Source organism: Oncorhynchus mykiss, chromosome 3 (genome assembly GCF_057628025.1).
Source record: "Oncorhynchus mykiss isolate SJ-2025 chromosome 3, ASM5762802v1, whole genome shotgun sequence".
NCBI lineage: Eukaryota > Metazoa > Chordata > Actinopteri > Salmoniformes > Salmonidae > Oncorhynchus > Oncorhynchus mykiss.
In genome coordinates, this window is record NC_143024.1 from 1,691,350 (window position 1) to 1,711,240 (window position 19,891).

The window sequence follows — 19,891 nt, forward strand, 5'->3', positions numbered from 1 at the left end:
GTCTGTCTCACTCACAGCCATGAGGAAACAGCAGTTAAAGGAGCACCTACAAGACCGCAGCACAGTTGAACCCCACAGACCTGACAGTGACCCGGCAGGCCATGGACCCAGCAGGAACAGTGACCCGGCAGGCCATGGACCCAGCAGGAACAGTGACCCGGCAGGCCATGGACCCAGCAGGAACAGTGACCCGGCAGGCCATGGACCCAGCAGGAACAGTGACCCGGCAGGCCATGGACCCAGCAGGAACAGTGACCCGGCAGGCCATGGACCCAGCAGGAACAGTGACCCGGCAGGCCATGGACCCAGCAGGAACAGTGACCCGCCAGGCCATGGACCCAGCAGGAACAGTGACCCTCCAGGCCATGGACCCAACAGGAACAGTGACCCGCCAGGCCATGGACCCAGCAGGAACAGTGACCCGGCAGGACATGGACCCGGCAGGAACAGTGACCCGGCAGGCCATGTACCCGGCAGGAACAGTGACCCGCTAGGCCATGGACCCGGCAGGAACAGTGACCCGCTAGGCCATGGACCCGGCAGGAACAGTGACCCGGCAGGCCCTGGACCCAGCAGGAACAGTGACCCGGCAGGCCCTGGTCCCGGCAGGAACAATGACCCGCCAGGCCATAAACATAGTAGATCAGTTGAGGAGATCCTGGACTGGTTCAAGCCGCTGCCCCCTGTCCTCTCCCCCTTACCCTGCTCCTCAGCTCAGGAGAGGTTGGATGATGTCTTGGAGTCCAGAGCTCGAGGAACCAGATCTCCTCTAGAGAACAGAAACCACTCTGGACCAGCCAATCAGACAGCAGGACAGCAGCCTGGACCAGCCAATCAGACAGCAGGACAGAAAACTGGACCAGCCAATCAGATGGCCCTTGTTTTGGCAGGACAACAACCTGCAGACTCCTCAGTGGAACTACCATCAGACAGAATTAATTTTACTCCGAGAGAAAGCCCTGTTTCAGACAGCACTAATTCTACTCTGAGAAAAAGCCCTGATCTGGCCACAGGGACCTCAGGAGAGACAGAGAGGAACAGTGTGGCTGTCTGTGAACAGGAAGACATGCAGGTAGAACCAGCTGCTGAAACCATCCAGTCCCCATCAGGAGAGACTCAAACCTCCTCTAATGATCTACCTTCCTTTACCAAAGCCACAGAGTGTCTCCCAAACTCAGTAGAGCACCCAGACAACCTCTCTGTCCATAATGGGGCCATTCAGAACTCACTCACCCAGACACAAGGAGAAGAAGTGCAGGACTTCTCACCAGACATGACAGAGATGGATGTTGAGACTAACCCGTGTTATAATGGCTGTGTCTTGGCGGGTCAGAGCATCAACCATGGGGACTCAGAGAAAGTAGAAAGCATTAAAGATCAGTCAGGAGAGGCCAGCGTGTCTCAAACTCCCTCCACTAAACAGCTGGAACCCAGTCTTCTGGTTGAGTGTTCTGCAGAGACAGTGACTGGTCCAGAACAACTGACTGAATGGGATCCTAACACTCAATGTAACACAACTGATCAGAAAGCAGCTCCTCAAGCATGTCCCCATAAACAAGACAAGTTGTTTACAGGCCAGGAATCAGATAAAGACGATGAAGAGGGTTTCTCTTGGAAACAGGTTGGTGATGTACTGTTCCCTCCCAGTCACCCTACAGAAGGACTGGCCTCCCCCAGTCACCCTACAGAAGGACTGGCCTCCCCCAGTCACCCTACAGAAGGACTGGCCTCCCCCAGTCACCCTACAGAAGGACTGGCCTCCCCCAGTCACCCTACAGAAGGACTGGCCTCCCCCAGTCACCCTACAGAAGGACTGGCCTCCCCCAGTCACCCTACAGAAGGACTGGCCTCTCCCAGTCACCCTACAGAAGGACTGGCCTCCCCCAGTCACCCTACAGAAGGACTGGCCTCCCCCAGTCACCCTAAAGAAGGACTGGCCTCCCCCAGTCACCCTACAGAAGGACTGGCCTCCCCCAGTCACCCTACAGAAGGACTGGCCTCCCCCAGTCACCCTACAGAAGGACTGGCCTCCCCCAGTCACCCTACAGAAGGCCTGGCCTCCCCAAGTCAACCTACAGAAAGACTGGCATCCCACAGTCACCCTACAGAAGGACTGAAGGATGTAGGTATAGTATCAACAGTCATCACGGTGCATTCCTCTGGGGCAGAGGAATCATCATCTGAACAGAAGTCTCTGGCACCTCTGACAAAAACAAGTGTCCACATCTCTCCTGCCAGTTTAATGAGCTCTGTAAATAACGTAGAGAACTGTACTACGACATCTGAACTCCATGAAGACATCCAGGCAACAAAACCCAATGCTCAGAGTAGCAGAAACCATACAGTTTGCAAGAGGTTACATAGTCCCATATGTCTTTCCCCTGTGGTGAACGTGAAGCTCCTGAGATCTGGTACACAACCGAAGAGGATGAATGGAAGGAAAGATGCTGAAGACCCAGGGTCTGACGTTAGGAATCCACCGTCTCCTACAGAGTTACAGAGGGACGAGCCTTTGAACAACGGGATGCTGAAAGATTGTAATCGCCCAGTCCATGTTCTACAACACCAGGATATGAAAGCTGACCGTAAGCGTCCTACAACCACCGACTGCATCTCTGAGTCCCAGCTGACAGATGAAGGGTCTGAGAAACTAGGTGGGAAAGACCAGACTGAGATGATCAGTACTAGAAGTGGGCGTGTCAGGAAGAGTCTTGTTAGATCAAACGCAGTCCAAACCAGCTCAGTGAAAGACGGCGTGGCTCCCAGGGACGGCGCGGCTCCCAGGGACGGCGCGGCTCCCAGGGACGGCGCGGAGGACGGCGCGGCTCCCAGGGACGGCGCGGCTCCCAGGGACGGCGCGGCTCCCAGGGACGGCGCGGCTCCCAGGGACGGCCAGCAAACGGCCACCCTTTCATGTAAAGTTATTATTGAAAGACTCAGCCCTGACATGAGTGATGGGATCAGGCCAGCAGCCTTGCCTGTGGGCCACTCCCCAGAACCTACAGCAGCCTTGCCTGTGGGCCACTCCCCAGAACCTACAACAGCCTTGCCTGTGGGCCACTCCCCAAAACCTACAGCAGCCTTGCCTGTGGGCCACTCCCCAGAAGCTACAACAGCCTTGCCTGTGGGCCACTCCCCAAAACCTACAGCAGCCTTGCCTGTGGGCCACTCCCCAGAATGTACATGGAAAGTTCCCATTGGGAAGGTTCGCTTTGAAATGGGTCCTCCACTACCTCCTCTTCTGATGCCTCTCACTTTAACTCCTCCGAGACCGGTAAAACCTGGCAATCCAAGACAAGTGATTGGTAAACTGTCCTTTCCCTCACCAATGGAAGGGCCTGTTTCCCCTGTGGGATCCCAAACAGCACCTGATGGTCAGATGTTGAGCTCCCCGTCTCGAACCACCCCTTCCTCACCACTACAGTTTGGTTCAGCCACTCCTAAACACGCTGTTCCTGTTCCAGGGAGACTTCCTGCCTTCAGCCCCTCCTCTTCCTCCACTAGTCCCGCCCAGGAGAACTCCATGAGGATTCTAGACGGCATGTATCCAGAACTGTCTGCCCGTGCCTGGACTCTCAGTATCCTCCGAGGAAACCTCTCTATGTCTTCTGCTGAGACGGGCACCACACCTTCCAGCTCGGTCAGTCAGATATCTGGCTTCAAAACCATCAACTCCTCGTCCACGGCTTTCACCAAAACAGAGCAAAGAGGGAAGCGAAGTGGAGTCAACATGCTTCTACCAAAGAGTGCCAAAAGACTGAGGCTGGATAACTGCTCCCCCGGCCCTGCTGGGGCGACGGCCGGCCCTGCTGCGAAGGGGATATCCTCCACGACATCAGCCTGTCCTGACCCACTACTCAGGACACCTCAACATGGGAGTTCTTCACAGCCTACAGAGATGGAGAAACTGTTTGGGAAACCAGCAGGCGAAGCCTCCATATCCCAGGCCTTAGAGAAGGAGAAACTGGTTGGGAAAGCAGCAGGCGAAGCCTCCATATCCCAGGCCTTAGAGAAGGAGAAACTGGTTGGGAAAGCAGCAGGCGAAGCCTCCATATCCCAGGCCTTAGAGAAGATAGCAGCCCAGTGTTTTGACCTGTTACCTGTCATCAAGAGTCACCTGTTTGTTGGGAATCTGTCTAGGAAACCTGTGTTACGGGATGAGGAGAAGGAGGTCCTCTCTGAGTTCTCAGACAATGAGGTTAGTCACGAACAGCTTTGCCTACATAGCATATTTACCGTAGGATCTTTTAAAGGCATGCTTCTGGAGTAGAGGTCGACCGATTATGATTTTTCAACGCCGATACCGATTATTGGAGGACCAAAAAAGCCGATACCAATTAATCAGCCAATTTTTATTTATTTATTTGTAGTAATGACAATTACAACAATACTGAATGAACACTTATTTTAACTTAATATAATACATCAATACAATCAATTTAGTCTTAAATAAATAATGAAACATGTTCAATTTGGTTTAAATAATGCACAAACAAAGTGTTGGAGAAGAAAGTAAAAGTGCAATATGTGCCATGTAAGAAAGCTAACGTTTCAGTTCCTTGCTCAGAACATGAGAACATATGAAAGCTGGTGGTTCCTTTTAACATGAGTCTTCAATATTCCAGGTAAGAAGTTTTAGGTTGTAGTTATTATAGGACTATTTCCCTCTATACCATTTGTATTTCATTAACCTTTGACTATTGGATGTTCTTATAGGCACTTTAGTATTGCCAGTGTAACAGTATAGCTTCCGTCCCTCTCCTCGCTCCTCCCTGGGCTCGAACCAGCAACACAACGACAACCGCTACCATCGAAGCAGCGTTACCCATGCTACTCCAAGTCTCAGAGCGAGTGACGTTTGAAACGCTATTAGCGCGCGCTAACTAGCTAGCCATTTCACTTCGGTTACACCAGCCTCATCTCAGGCGTTGATAGGCTTGAAGTCATAAACAGCGCAATGCTTGACGCACAACGAAGAGCTGCTGGCAAAACGCACGAAAGTGCTGTTTGAATGAATGTTTACGCGCCTGCTTCTGCCTACCACCGCTCAGTCAGATACTTAGATACTTGTATGCTCAGTCAGATTAAATGCAACGCAGGACACGCTAGATAATATCTAGTAATATCATCAACCATGTGTAGTTAACTAGTGATTATGGTTGATTGTTTTTTATAAGATAAGTTTAATGCTAGCTAGCAACTTACCTTGGCTTACTGCATTCGCGTAACAGGCAGGCTCCTCGTGGAGTGCAATGAGAGGCAGGTGGTTAGAGCGTTGGACTAGTTAACTGTAAGGTTGCAAGATTGGATCCCCCGAGCTGACAAGGTGAAAATCTGTCGTTCTGCCCCTGAACGAGGCACTTAACCCACCGTTCCTAGGCCGTCATTGAAAATAAGAATGTGTTCTTAACTGACTTGCCTAGTTAAATAAAGGTATAAATGAAAACTTGAAATCGGCCCTAATTAATCGGCCATTCCGACTAATCGGTCGACCTCTATTCTGGATTTTGTCAATGAGACCCTTTATCGACTTCCCCAGAGTCAGGTAGTCTCCTTTATCGACTTCCCCAGAGTCAGGAGGTCTCCTTTATCGACTTCCCCAGAGTCAGGAGGTCTCCTTTATCGACTTCCCCAGAGTCAGGAGGTCTCCTTTATCGACTTCCCCAGAGTCAGGAGGTCTCCTTTATCGACTTCCCCAGAGTCAGGAGGTCTCCTTTATCGACTTCCCCAGAGTCAGGAGGTCTCCTTTATCGACTTCCCCAGAGTCAGGAGGTCTCCTTTATCGACTTCCCCAGAGTCAGGAGGTCTCCTTTATCGACTTCCCCAGAGTCAGGAGGTCTCCTTTATCGACTTCCCCAGAGTCAGGAGGTCTCCTTTATCGACTTCCCCAGAGTCAGGAGGTCTCCTTTATCGACTTCCCCAGAGTCAGGAGGTCTCCTTTATCGACTTCCCCAGAGTCAGGAGGTCTCCTTTATCGACTTCCCCAGAGTCAGGTGGTCTCCTTTATCGACTTCCCCAGAGTCAGGTGAACTCGTGGATACCATTTTTATGTCTCCGTGCAGTTTGAACGTAGTTGCTAACTAGCGTTGGCATAATGACTAGAAGTTAATGGTATCTGCTAGCAGAGATCCTAAAATATCCCTTTAATTTGTAGACGGTAACACCTCTTACATGGTTGTCCTGTGAATCGTTGGTACATGGCTGTCCTGTGACTCATTGGTACATGGCTGTCCTGTGACTCATTGGTACATTATTGTCCTGTGAATCATTGGTACATGGCCGTCCTGTGAATCATTGGTACATGGCTGTCCTGTGAATCATTGGTACATGGCTGTCCTGTGAATCGTTGGTACATGGCTGTCCTGTGACTTGTCAGCCTCTGGCAGATGACCTGATGTCGGTGATGCTGACTAAGCTGAAGACTGAGAGGACTGAGCTGCCTGGGTCTCACCTCCAGGCTCTTGTTAGAGTCTACACTGCTCTGTGCCGACGGAGGAGGGACTGGGACAGAGCACATATCCTGGCCTACAGCATCCTTAGAGAAGGTAACACATCCTGGCCTACAGCATCCTTAGAGAAGGTAACACATCCTGGCCTACGGCATCCTTAGAGAAGGTAACTCATCCTGGCCTACATTATCCTTAGAGAAGGTAGCACATCCTGGCCTACGGCATCCTTAGAGAAGGTAACTCATCCTGGCCTACATTATCCTTAGAGAAGGTAGTACATCCTGGCCTACAGCGTCCTTAGAGAAGGTAACACATCCTGGCCTACAGCGTCCTTAGAGAAGGTAACACATCCTGGCCTACAGCGTCCTTAGAGAAGGTCCAGGCCTACGGCATCCTTAGAGAAGGTAACACATCCTGGCCTACGGCATCCTTAGAGAAGGTAACTCATCCAGGCCTACGGCGTCTTTAGAGAATGTAGCACATCCTGGCCTACAGCGTCCTTAGAGAAGGTAACACATCCTGACCTACAACGTCCTTAGAGAAGGTAGCACATCCTGGCCTACGGCATCCTTAGAGAAGGTAGCACATCCTGGCCTACGGCGTCCTTAGAGAAGGTAGCACATCCTGGCCTACAGCGTCCTTAGAGAAGGTAGCACATCCTGGCCTACAGCGTCCTTAGAGAAGGTAACACATCCTGGCCTACAGCGTCCTTAGAGAAGGTAACTCATCCTGGCCTACAGCGTCCTTAGAGAAGGTAACACATCCTGGCCTACGGCATCCTTAGAGAAGGTAACTCATCCAGGCCTACGGCGTCTTTAGAGAATGTAGCACATCCTGGCCTACAGCGTCCTTAGAGAAGGTAACACATCCTGACCTACAACGTCCTTAGAGAAGGTAGCACATCCTGGCCTACGGCATCCTTAGAGAAGGTAGCACATCCTGGCCTACGGCGTCCTTAGAGAAGGTAGCACATCCTGGCCTACGGCGTCCTTAGAGAAGGTAGCACATCCTGGCCTACAGCGTCCTTAGAGAAGGTAACACATCCTGGCCTACAGCGCCCTTAGAGAAGGTAACACATCCTGGCCTACAGCGCCCTTAGAGAAGGTAACACATCCTGGCCTACAGTGTCCTTAGAGAAGGTAACATGGCTTCATTGAATAGCTTGATTTGACTGACGTCACGTGACTTCACAGCTTGAGTTGACATTGTTTCTGTTCTTGTTACCCCCCCAGATTTCCCTGAGTCAACCAAGCTGGTTCTGTTCATGGTGACCACATGGCCCAATGTGTTCTCCTGCAGGACTGTAGTGTGCCAGGCCATCCACACGGTCACCAAGGTCAAAGCTCAAGGAGAGGTGCTCCACTGCCTAACTGCTTACCTGGGTTGGGAGAAGGTATGGCATCTCTGTAATCTTGGTCTGTGGTCATGAGGTTTTATGGATCTACTGTTGTCTATTGGTCTCCGCCTTCTGATCAATTAACAGAGGGAAGAGTTGTCAGTATTCCGTCACTGAGAAGGCCATTTCCTGTTTGTGGATTGTGAAGCTTGGCGTAACATCTGTTTGGACTTCATACCATGTCTGTGTCCCCAGAGTCCTCCTAGTGACGTGGATCAGTTGGTGTCCCGCACGTTGACGTCCGTCAGAGCTGCAGCTGAGATGACCTTCCAGAAACACCCGCGACAGGGACAGGACCTGAACCCCGTTGCCTGGCAACACGTCTTCACCCTGGAACTGCTCTGCTCTCATACACACTGGAAGTGGACCCATGACAACCTACTGAGGTAGAAAGCAGGCCTGCTATTGGTTGTTGTTGACTGCCACAGCTGGACTGAAATTCAACAGCTAACAAAACAGTGAAGACAGAACCAGATGCATACATTTAGCAAATTCTTTTAATGTCATTATGACCATCCAGATAAATAATAATCTAGCTAGACAGCACGTGGGGGGGGATGGGGGGGGGGGGGCGACCTAAAAATGTTAGATAATGTATGTAACTAACTCAGCTAGCTAGACAGCATGTGGGGGGGGGGGGGGGGGCGACCTAAAAATGTTAGATAATGTATGTAACTAACTCAGCTAGCTAGACAGCATGTGGGGGGGGGGCGACCTAAAAATGATAGATAATGTATGTAACTAACTCAGCTAGCTAGACAGCATGTGGGGGGGGATGGGGGGGGGGGCGACCTAAAAATGTTAGATAATGTATGTAACTAACTCAGCTAGCTAGACAGCATGTGGGGGGGGATGGGGGGGGGGGGGCGACCTAAAAATGTTAGATAATGTATGTAACTAACTCAGCTAGCTAGACAGCATGTGGGGGGGATGGGGGGGGGTGGAAAACGACCTAAAAATGATTTTGTGAAACGTTGAAGATGGTTAGATAATGTATGTAACTAACTCGGCCAGTTAGCCCCATTTGACTGCAGATGTCACTTTTTAGGTGACATCTGCAAAATTCACACAGAAATGCGAGTTATAGATCTGTCATTTGTCATTGAAAGCCAGTCTAAGAAGAGGTAGATCTGTTCTATGTCACTATTTCTATGCTTCCGGTCTAAAGTTGAATTTTTTTCATCTTTTGGTTTTGGTTTTGTACACCGACCGGCTGTAAACAGTAAATATGGTTGTAGAAAAGATACAGCGATTTAGATGGTACAATGATTCTCTACACTGTACAGTCATGGCCAAAAGTTTTGAGAATGACACAAATATTAATTTCCAAAAAGTTTGCTGCTTCAGTGTCTTTAGATATTTTTGTCAGATGTTACTATGAAATACTGAAGTGTAATTACAAGTGTCAAAGGCTTTTATTGACAATTACATGAAGTTGATGCAGAGAGTCAATATTTGCAGTGTTTACCCTTCTTTTTCAAGACCTCTGCAATCCACCCTGTCAGGCTGTCAATTAACTTCTGGGCCACATCCTGACTGATGGCAGCCCATTCTTGCATAATCAATGCTTGGAGTTTGTCAGAATTTGCAGGTTTTTGTTTGTCCACCCGTCTCTTTGGGATTGACCACAAGTTCTCAATGGGATTAAGGTCTGGGGAGTTTCCTGGCCATGGACCCAAAATATAAATGTTTTGTTCCCTGAGCCACTTAGTTATCACTTTTGCCTTATGGCAAGGTGCTCCATCATGCTGGAAAAGGCATTGTTCGTCACCAAACTGTTCCTGGATGGTTGGGAGAAGGTGCTCTAGAAGGATGTGTTGGTACCATTCTTTATTCATGGCTGTGTTCTTAGGTAAAATTGTGAGTGAGCCCACTCCCTTGGCTGAGAAGCAACCCCACACATGAATGGTCTCAGGATGCTTTACTGTTGGCATGACACAGGACTGATGGTAGCTCTCACCTTGTCTTCTCCGGACAAGCTTTTCCCGGATGCCCCAAACAATCGGAAAGGGGATTCATCAGAGAAAACTACTTTACCCCAGTCCTCAGCAGTCCAATCCCTGTACCTTTTGCAGAATATCAGTCTGTCCCTGATGTTTTTCCTGGAGAGAAGTGGCTGCTTTGCTGCCCTTCTTGACACCAGGCCATCCTCAGAAAGTCTTCGCCTCACTGTCCGTGCAGATGCACTCATACCTGCCTGCTGCCATTCCTGAGCAAGCTCTGTACTGGTGGTGCCCCGATCCCGCAGCTGAATCAACTTTAGGAGACGGTCCTGGCGCTTGCTGGATTTTCTTGGGCGCCATGACGCCGCCTTCACAACAATTGAACCGCTCTCCTTGAAGTTCTTGATGAACTTGGTTGATCAAATGGTTGATTTAGGTGCAATTTTACTGGCAGCAATATCCTTGCCTGTGAAGCCCTTTTTGTTCAAAGCAATGATGACGGCACGTGTTTCTTTGCAGGTAACCATGGTTGACAGAGGAAGAACAATGATTCCAAGCACCACCCTCCTTTTGAAGCTTCCAGTCTGTTATTCAAACTCAATCAGCATGACAGAGTGATCTCCAGCCCTGTCCTCGTCAACACCCACACCTGTGTTAACGAGATAATCACTGACATGATGTCAGCTGGTCCTTTTGTGGCAGGGCTGAAATGCAGTGGAAATGTTTTTTGGGGGGGATTCAGTTCATTTGCATGGCCAAGAGGGACTTTGCAATGAATTGCAATTCATCTGATCACTCTTCATAACATTCTGGAGTATATGCAAATTTCCATTATACAAACTGAGGCAGCAGACTTTGAAAATTAATATTTGTCATTCTCAAAACTTTCGGCCACAACCTGTATCACGATATCAGTCAGTGGAGATAGAGACAACATGACAGACTGAAGACAGTAGATACAGTATGTAAGAGTGTGTTTATCAGTCAGATAGAGACAGACTGTAGACAGTAGATACAGTATGTAGGAGTGTGTATCAGTCAGTGAATCGTGGCCTTAGGTGTGTTGTTGTTGTTCTGTTTAAAGTACAGAGCTGTGGCCGATGATGAACTCCTGGGTGACCCAGCCCAGGTCAAGACAAACACCCATCCAGGATGTCACTGTGGCTGCGGTCCTCAGACTCATAGGTGGGTGGTGTTTTGTTTGTGTAAAAAAAAAATCATGAAACACTTTCTTTTTTTTACATATATATACAGTGCCTTGCGAAAGTATTCGGCCCCCTTGAACTTTGCGACCTTTTGCCACATTTCAGGCTTCAAACATAAAGATATAAAACTGTATTTTTTTGTGAAGAATCAACAACAAGTGGGACACAATCATGAAGTGGAACGACATTTATTGGATATTTCAAACTTTTTTAACAAATCAAAAACTCAAATTGGGCGTGCAAAATTATTCAGCCCCCTTAAGTTAATACTTTGTAGCGCCACCTTTTGCTGCGATTACAGCTGTAAGTCGCTTGGGGTATGTCTATCAGTTTTGCACATCGAGAAACTGACATTTTTTCCCATTCCTCCTTGCAAAACAGCTCGAGCTCAGTGAGGTTGGATGGAGAGCATTTGTGAACAGCAGTTTTCAGTTCTTTCCACAGATTCTCGATTGGATTCAGGTCTGGACTTTGACTTGGCCATTCTAACACCTGGATATGTTTATTTTTGAACCATTCCATTGTAGATTTTGCTTTCTGTTTTGGATCATTGTCTTGTTGGAAGACAAATCTCCGTCCCAGTCTCAGGTCTTTTGCAGACTCCATCAGGTTTTCTTCCAGAATGGTCCTGTATTTAGCTCCATCCATCTTCCCATCAATTTTAACCATCTTCCCTGTCCCTGCTGAAGAAAAGCAGGCCCAAACCATGATGCTGCCACCACCATGTTTGACAGTGGGGATGGTGTGTTCAGGGTGATGAGCTGTGTTGCTTTTACGCCAAACATAACGTTTTGCATTGTTGCCAAAAAGTTACATTTTGGTTTCATCTGACCAGAGCACCTTCTTCCACATGTTTGGTGTGTCTCCCAGGTGGCTTGTGGCAAACTTTAAACAACACTTTTTATGGATATCTTTAAGAAATGGCTTTCTTCTTGCCACTCTTCCATAAAGGCCAGATTTGTGCAATATACGACTGATTGTTGTCCTATGGACAGAGTCTCCCACCTCAGCTGTAGATCTCTGCAGTTCATCCAGAGTGATCATGGGCCTCTTGGCTGCATCTCTGATCAGTCTGCTCCTTGTATGAGCTGAAAGTTTAGAGGGACGGCCAGGTCTTGGTAGATTTGCAGTGGTCTGATACTCCTTCCATTTCAATATTATCGCTTGCACAGTGCTCCTTGGGATGTTTAAAGCTTGGGAAATCTTTTTGTATCCAAATCCGGCTTTAAACTTCTTCACAACAGTATCTCGGACCTGCCTGGTGTGTTCTTTGTTCTTCATGATGCTCTCTGCGCTTTTAACGGACCTCTGAGACTATCACAGTGCAGGTGCATTTATACGGAGACTTGATTACACACAGGTGGATTGTATTTATCATCATTAGTCATTTAGGTCAACATTGGATCATTCAGAGATCCTCACTGAACTTCTGGAGAGAGTTTGCTGCACTGAAAGTAAAGGGGCTGAATAATTTTGCACGCCCAATTTTTCAGTTTTTGATTTGTTAAAAAAGTTTCAAATATCCAATAAATGTCGTTCCACTTCATGATTGTGTCCCACTTGTTGATTCTTCACAAAAAAATACAGTTTTATATCTTTATGTTTGAAGCCTGAAATGTGGCAAAAGGTCGCAAAGTTCAAGGGGGCCGAATACTTTCGCAAGGCACTGTATAATTTGTCCTGACCAATGAAGTGTAACCATGAGAACCACCTCGTTAGGGCGCCTCGGGCAGCTCGGGATAAAGGAGAGATGCGGCTCGTCTGTGAAGAACATCGCCAGGGTCATCAACACATTCGCCAGACACGGACAGTCAGAAGGTAACCGTCTACTGTAGAGCTTCTGGAATGGTCCATCTATATTTCATCAGTCATTCTACTCAGACGGACTGACATCCCAGTCGCTTTAACCCGGCAGAATGTCTATCGTCAGGGTGAAATACTGCCACGGCTGAATGTGTGTAGTTCAATGCTTCAGGATGAAATACTGCCACGGCTGAATGTGTGTAGTTCAAGGCTTCAGGATGGATATACTGCCACGGCTGAATGTGTGTAGTTCAATGCTTCAGGATGAACATACTGCCACGGCTGAATGTGGCTAGCTAGCTAAACTATGACTGGGCACAATCCCAGCTCGTGCTACTACCAATACAAACATGGTCATAGCTGTAGTATGAATCTGCAGGTAGCTAAAGCTAACAGACTAGGGTAAACGTTAGCTAGCTAACATTAGGCTATAACTAGCAACGCGAATGGATTTCTGATTCAAATCATATTACTACACAGATTATACGCGTAACATTAGCTAGCGAGCCAGCATGCTAACTAACAGTACACTTTAGCTTGCAATAAAAACACATTTCTGACAAAATTAAGAACTTATATCTGAAATTGTACCTAGACTCTTACATGGAGGAATGCTTCACGGTAGACTGGAACCATGTTTAACTCCGGTTTGGTTGTAGCTACGTCTTGTTTGGCAGCGTTGTGTCAAGTCACTCCGGTTCACACTGACTGGAACCATTTAACTCCGGTTTGGTTGTAGCTACGTCTTGTTTGGCAGCGTTGTGTCAAGTCACTCTGGTTCACACTGACTGGAACCATTTAACTCCGGTTTGGTTGTAGCTACATCTTGTTTGGCAGCGTTGTGTCAAGTCACTCTGGTTCACACTGACTGGAACCATTTAACTCCGGTTTGGTTGTAGCTACATCTTTTTTGGCAGCGTTGTGTCAAGTCACTCTGGTTCACACTGACTGGAACCATTTAACTCCGGTTTGGCTGTAGCTACATCCTGTTTGGCAGCGTTGTGTCAAGTCACTCCGGTTCACACTGACTGGAACCATTTAACTCAGGTTTGGTTGTAGCTACATCCTGTTTGGCAGCGTTGTGTCAAGTCACTCTGGTTCACACTGACTGGAACCATGTTTAACTCCGGTTTGTTTGTAGCTACATCTTGTTTGGCAGCGTTGTGTCAAGTCACTCCGGTTCACACTGACTGGAACCATTTAACTCCGGTTTGGTTATAGCTACGTCTTGTTTGGCAGCGTTGTGTCAAGTCACTCCGGTTCACACTGACTGGAACCATTTAACTCCGGTTTAGTTGTAGCTACATCTTGTTTGGCAGCGTTGTGCCAAGTCACTCCGGTTCACACTGACTGGAACCATTTAACTCAGGTTTGGTTGTAGCTACATCTTGTTTGGCAGCGTTGTGTCAAGTCACTCCGGTTCACACTGACTGGAACCATTTAACTCAGGTTTGGTTGTAGCTACATCTTGTTTGGCAGCGTTGTGTCAAGTCACTCTGGTTCACACTGACTGGAACCATTTAACTCCGGTTTGGTTGTAGCTACATCTTGTTTGGCAGCGTTGTGTCAAGTCACTCCGGTTCACACTGACTGGAACCATTTAACTCCGGTTTAGTTGTAGCTACATCTTGTTTGGCAGCGTTGTGCCAAGTCACTCAGGTTCACACTGACTGGAACCATTTAACTCAGGTTTGGTTGTAGCTACATCTTGTTTGGCAGCGTTGTGTCAAGTCACTCCGGTTCACACTGACTGGAACCATTTAACTCAGGTTTGGTTGTAGCTACATCTTGTTTGGCAGCGTTGTCAAGTCACTCCGGTTCACACTGACTGTGGCCTGTGCAGAAAGTAGCCCATCACTTGTTCCAACTGATCTGTCGATAGCGCCTGCTACATTCAGCGTTTCAATATTGCTGAGAAAAGTAGAAAAACATTTGTAGTTCTCAATGGCTAACGTTATATCTTTCAAAAACGGTGTGGTAGAAACGACTGTCAACACATACTGAACAGCTCACGTTATAGACAGAAGCAACCGGCATGGTAGACCAATCCAAACTCCTCTCCTGGCATGTCCAGCCCATTCATTATCTCAGCCAATCATGGCTAGCAGGAAGGTTCCTGCCTTTTTGTGGCTAAACCAACTAGGCTCGTAATTTAACAATTTTATTTGTATTTATGGATGGAATACAAGTTTGTTATTAAGGTACATGAAAGTTCCAGAAGGCATTTCTGCCAAAAAAAAAAGCATTTTGATTGAAAAGAAAAAATGTTTACGTTTACAAATGCCGCTTCTGTGACGTGGGGCAGAATGCAGAATGTATTCAGATGCCTTGACTTTTGTTAGGTTACAGACTTATTCTAAATGGATTACACTGTTGTTTTCCCCCTCATCTACACACAATACCCAATAATGGCATCACAATACCCCATAATGACATCACAATACCCCATAATGACATCACAATACCCCATAATGACATCACAATACCCCATAATGACATCACAATACCCCATAATGACATCACAATACCCCATAATGACATCACAATACCCCATAATGACATCACGATACCCAATAATGACATCACAATACCCCATAATGACAAAGCAACAAAAAAAAGGTTAAGACATTTTGTTAATTTATAAAAAATAAAAACTGAAAACATTTACATAAGTATTCAGACCCTTTACTCAGTACTTTGTTGAAGCACCTTTGGCAGCAATTACAGCCTTGAGTCTTCTTGGATATGACACTACAAGTTTGGCACACCTGTATTTGGGGATTTTCTCCCATTTCTTCTCTGCAGATCCTCAAGCTCTGTCAGGTTGGATGTGGAGAGTCACTGCACAGCTATTTTCAGGTCTATCCAGAGATGTTAGATCAGGTTCAAGTCCGGGCTTTGGCTGGGCCACTCAAGGACATTCAGAGACTTGTCCCGAAGCTACTCCTGCATTGTCTTGGCTGTGTGCTTAGGGTCGTTGTCCTGTTGGATGGTGAACCTCGATCCTGACTAGTCTCCCAGTCCCTGCCTCTGAAAGACATCCCCACAGCATGATGCTGCAGATGGTGCCAGGTTTCCTCCAGATGTGACGCTTGGCATTCAGGCCAAAGTGATTCATCTTGGTTTCATCAGACCAGAGAATCTTTTTAGAGTCTTTAGAGTCTTTAGGTGCCTTTTGGCAAACTCCAAGCGGGCTCTCATGTGCCTTTTTACTGAGGAGTGGCTTCCTTCTGGCCACTTTACCAAAAAGGCCTGATTGGTGGAGTGCTGCAGAGATGGTTGTCCTTCTGGAAGGTTTTCTCATCTCCACAGAGGAACTCTGGAGCTCTGTCAGAGTGACCATTCTCCCCTGATTGCTCAGTTTGGCTGGGCTGCCAGCTCTAGGAAGAGTCTTGGTGGTTCCAAACTAATTCCATTTAAGAATTATGAAGGCCAATGTGTTCTTGGGGACCAGCTGAAATGTTTTGGTAACCTTCTCCAGATCTGTGCCTCGACACCCTCCTGTCTCGGAGCTCTACGGAAAATTTAATTTGACCTCATGGCTTGGTTTTTGCTCTGACCTGCACTGTCATCTGTGGGACCTCATATAGACAGGTGTTTGCCTTTCCAAATCATGTCCAATCAATTGAACAGATGGACTCCAATCAAGTTGTAGGAACATCTCAATGATGATCAATGGAAACCGGATGCACCTGAGCTCACAATCACCCGACCTCAACCCAATTGAGATGGTTTGTGATGAGTTGGACTGCCCAGTGAATGAAAAGCAGCCAACAAGTGCTCAGCATATGTGGGAACTCCATCAAGACTGTTGGAAAATAATTCCAGGTGAAGCTGGTTGAGAGATTGCCAAGATTGTGCAAAGCTGTCAAGGCAAAGGATGGCTACTTTGAAGATACTCAAATATAAAATATATTTTATTTATCACTTTCACATTATTCCATGTGTTTTATTTCATAGTTTTAATGTCTTTACTATTATTCTGCAATATAGAAAATTGTAAAAATAAAGAAACTCTGGAATGAGTAGGTGTCCAAACTTTTAGTAAGGTATTTAATTTTTAATTGTCTAAACCTATTTTCGCTTTGTCATTATGGGGTATTGTGATGTCATTATAGGGTATTGTGATGTCATTATGGGGTATTGTGATGTCATTATGGGGTATTGTGATGTCATTATAGGGTATTGTGATGTCATTATAGGGTATTGTGATGTCATTATGGGGTATTGTGTGTAGATTGCTGATATTTGTATTTAATTGAATCCATTTTAGGTTAAGGCTGTAAACATAATGTGTTAAAAGTCCAGGGTTCTGATTACCTTCTGAAGGCGCTGTACACCTCGTTTCCTGATAACCTCAGTTTCTGGGTGGGATATATGTACCTGTAACCCTAACTCTTCTGCGAATAACAAAAAGTAATTCTGCTCAGACGGGCCCGGGCAGACGGGACCGGGCAGACGGGACCGGGCAGACGGGACCGGGCAGACATCTGTCCAGTCTCATCTGAGCAGAATTACTTTTTGTTTTGTTTTTAGAGATGAGACTGGACAGATCTGTGTGTCTGTATTGGACAGATGGCCAACCAATGAGTCTCTGTGATGTCTTTTCCAGGTGTTCCCTGGGAGGTCCAGCTGGCAGCTGTCTACACTGTCTACGACCTGTCGCCTAGCAACCCCAAGGAGGCTCTGGCTGCGCTGGCGTCATGGCGAGGAGAGACCACCCAGCCCGTCCCCCCCGCTGTCACCAGCTGCATCACACAGATCGCCTCGCTCTGCCGACACATCAAACCCTAGTCCCTAAAACCTAGCTCCTAATCCCTAGCTCCTAATCCCTAGCTCCTATTCCCTAGCTCCTAACCCCTAGTCTTTAACCACTAGCTCCTAACCCCTAGCTCCTAATCCCTAGCTCCTAATCCCTAGCTCCTAATCCCTAGCTCCTAACCCCTAGCTCCTAACCCCTAGCCCCTGACCCCTAGTCCCTTAAACCTAGCTCCTATTCCCTAGTCCTTAACCCTTCCACAACCCTAACACTTAGCTCCTAACCCCCTAACCACTAGCTCCTAATCCCTAGTCCTTAACCCTTCCACACCCCTAACCCTTAGCTCCTAACCCCTAGCCCCTAACCACTAGCTCCTAACCCCTAGTCCTTAACCCTTCCACACCCCTAACCCTTAGCTCCTAACCCCTAGCTCCTAACCCTTAGTTCCTAACCCCTAGCTCCTAATTCCTAGTCCTTAACCCCTAGCTCCTAATCCCTAGTCCTTAACACCTCCACACCCCTAACCCCTAGCTCATAATCCCTAGTCCTTAACAGCTCCACACCCCTAGCTCCTAACCCCTAGTCCTTAACACCTCCACACCCCTAATCCCTAGCTCCTAACCCCTCCTAATCCCTAGCTCCACACCCCTAGCTCCTAACCCCTAGTCCTTAACACCTCCACACCCCTAACCCCTAGCTCCTAACCCCTAGCTCCTAATCCCTAGCTCCTAACCCCTCCTAACCCCTAGCTCCTAATCCCTAGCTCCTAACCCCTAGGTCCATTGCCACTTGTACAGATCTGAAAGGCAACATTCTTGGACCTAGGAAATCCTATCAGACTGTTATCTATCCATACCTTTTCAGATCTGACACCTTGAACCCTGCTGTGGACTGAACTTCTGGGACTGGTTTTAATGTCCATATTATTTATCTGTTGGTTAACGCATCACGTTCCCCTTGATGTTTTCTGTTGCGGTTCTTTATATGTTAAGCATGACTTTGTAAATATGATGTTGTATACAATATCTTCTTACTTCTGTAAATGTTTTGTAAATGTTCACTGTTACAGAGCCTATTTCTATTTAATTTGACAAATTAAAATCTAAGAGGTAAACATTGTTTAATAATATGATTCAACGATTGTCTCATGGAAGACTGCTCCACTTCTCCATATTGACCATCATCCATCCAGCATTCATTATCCATCCATCAACTATCCATGCCACTGCTCTGTCTTGACCTTTAAAGGGTCATTATTACTGACCAGTCATCCATCATCCATCCATCATTCATCCTTCCATTGTCCGTCATTCATCCATCCAGCATGCACCCATCATTCATCCATCCATCCATTGTCCATCATTCATCCATCCATTGTCCAGTATGCATCCATCCATCCATCCATTGTCCATTCACCTACCCAGCATTCATCCATCTATCCATTATCCATCATTCATCCATCCATCCATTATCCATCATTCATCCATCCATCCATTATCCATCATTCATCCATCTATCCATTATCCATCATTCATCCATCTATCCATTATCCATCATTCATCCATCCATCCATTATCCATCATTCATCCATCTATCCATTATCCATCATTCATCCATCTATCCATTATCCATCATTCATCCATCTATCCATTATCCATGCCACTGCTGTGTCTTGACCTTTAAAGGGTCATTATTACTGATCAGTCAAACTAAATGGGGATAGTGGGGAAAAGCCTGTTCTTCCTCCTTCCCATTGTGGTGATAGAAAGCCTGCCCATGATGGCACTTGGAGAAACCAAGTGAAACTGGAACTATTCTAGAACATTCAGAAAGCAAACGTGTTCTTTTCAGAATCACCTTTATTTACCAAGTACATTTACACATACTCAGTGTTACCTGGTGATATGGTGCTGATAGACAACATACTCAGTGTTACCTGGTGATATGGTGCTGTTAGACAACATACTCAGTGTTACCTGGTGATATGGTGCTGTTAGACAACACACTCAGTGTTACCTGGTGATATGGTGCTGTTAGACAACATACTCAGTGTTACCTGGTGATATGGTGCTGATAGACAACATACTCAGTGTTACCTGGTGATATGGTGCTGATAGACAACATACTCAGTGTTACCTGGTGATATGGTGCTGCTAGACAACATACTCAGTGTTACCTGGTGATATGGTGCTGATAGACAACATACTCAGAATGTTACCTGGTGATATGGTGCTGCTAGACAACTTATTCAGAATGTTACCTTGTGATATGGTGCTGCTAGACAACATACTCAGAATGTTACCTGGTGATATGGTGCTGCTAGTGATAGACACCAT

General features: G+C 47.1%; 1 protein-coding gene across 2 annotated transcripts in view; it reads left to right on the forward strand.

Annotated features, from left to right (window-relative positions):
* LOC149984207 (uncharacterized) overlaps positions 1 to 18,669 on the forward strand; it is a 34,604-nt gene extending 15,935 nt beyond the window's left edge. For both annotated transcript variants that reach the window (XM_090219221.1, XM_090219222.1), the window contains 7 exons: positions 18 to 4,198; positions 6,377 to 6,545; positions 7,682 to 7,842; positions 8,041 to 8,231; positions 10,873 to 10,973; positions 12,713 to 12,811; positions 17,409 to 18,669. In XM_090219221.1, the coding sequence (XP_090075347.1) occupies positions 18 to 4,198; positions 6,377 to 6,545; positions 7,682 to 7,842; positions 8,041 to 8,231; positions 10,873 to 10,973; positions 12,713 to 12,811; positions 17,409 to 17,590 (5,084 nt within the window). In that variant the 3' untranslated portion in view covers positions 17,591 to 18,669. The remainder of the gene's footprint in view (positions 1 to 17; positions 4,199 to 6,376; positions 6,546 to 7,681; positions 7,843 to 8,040; positions 8,232 to 10,872; positions 10,974 to 12,712; positions 12,812 to 17,408) is intronic.
* Positions 18,670 to 19,891: the final 1,222 nt, after the last annotated feature.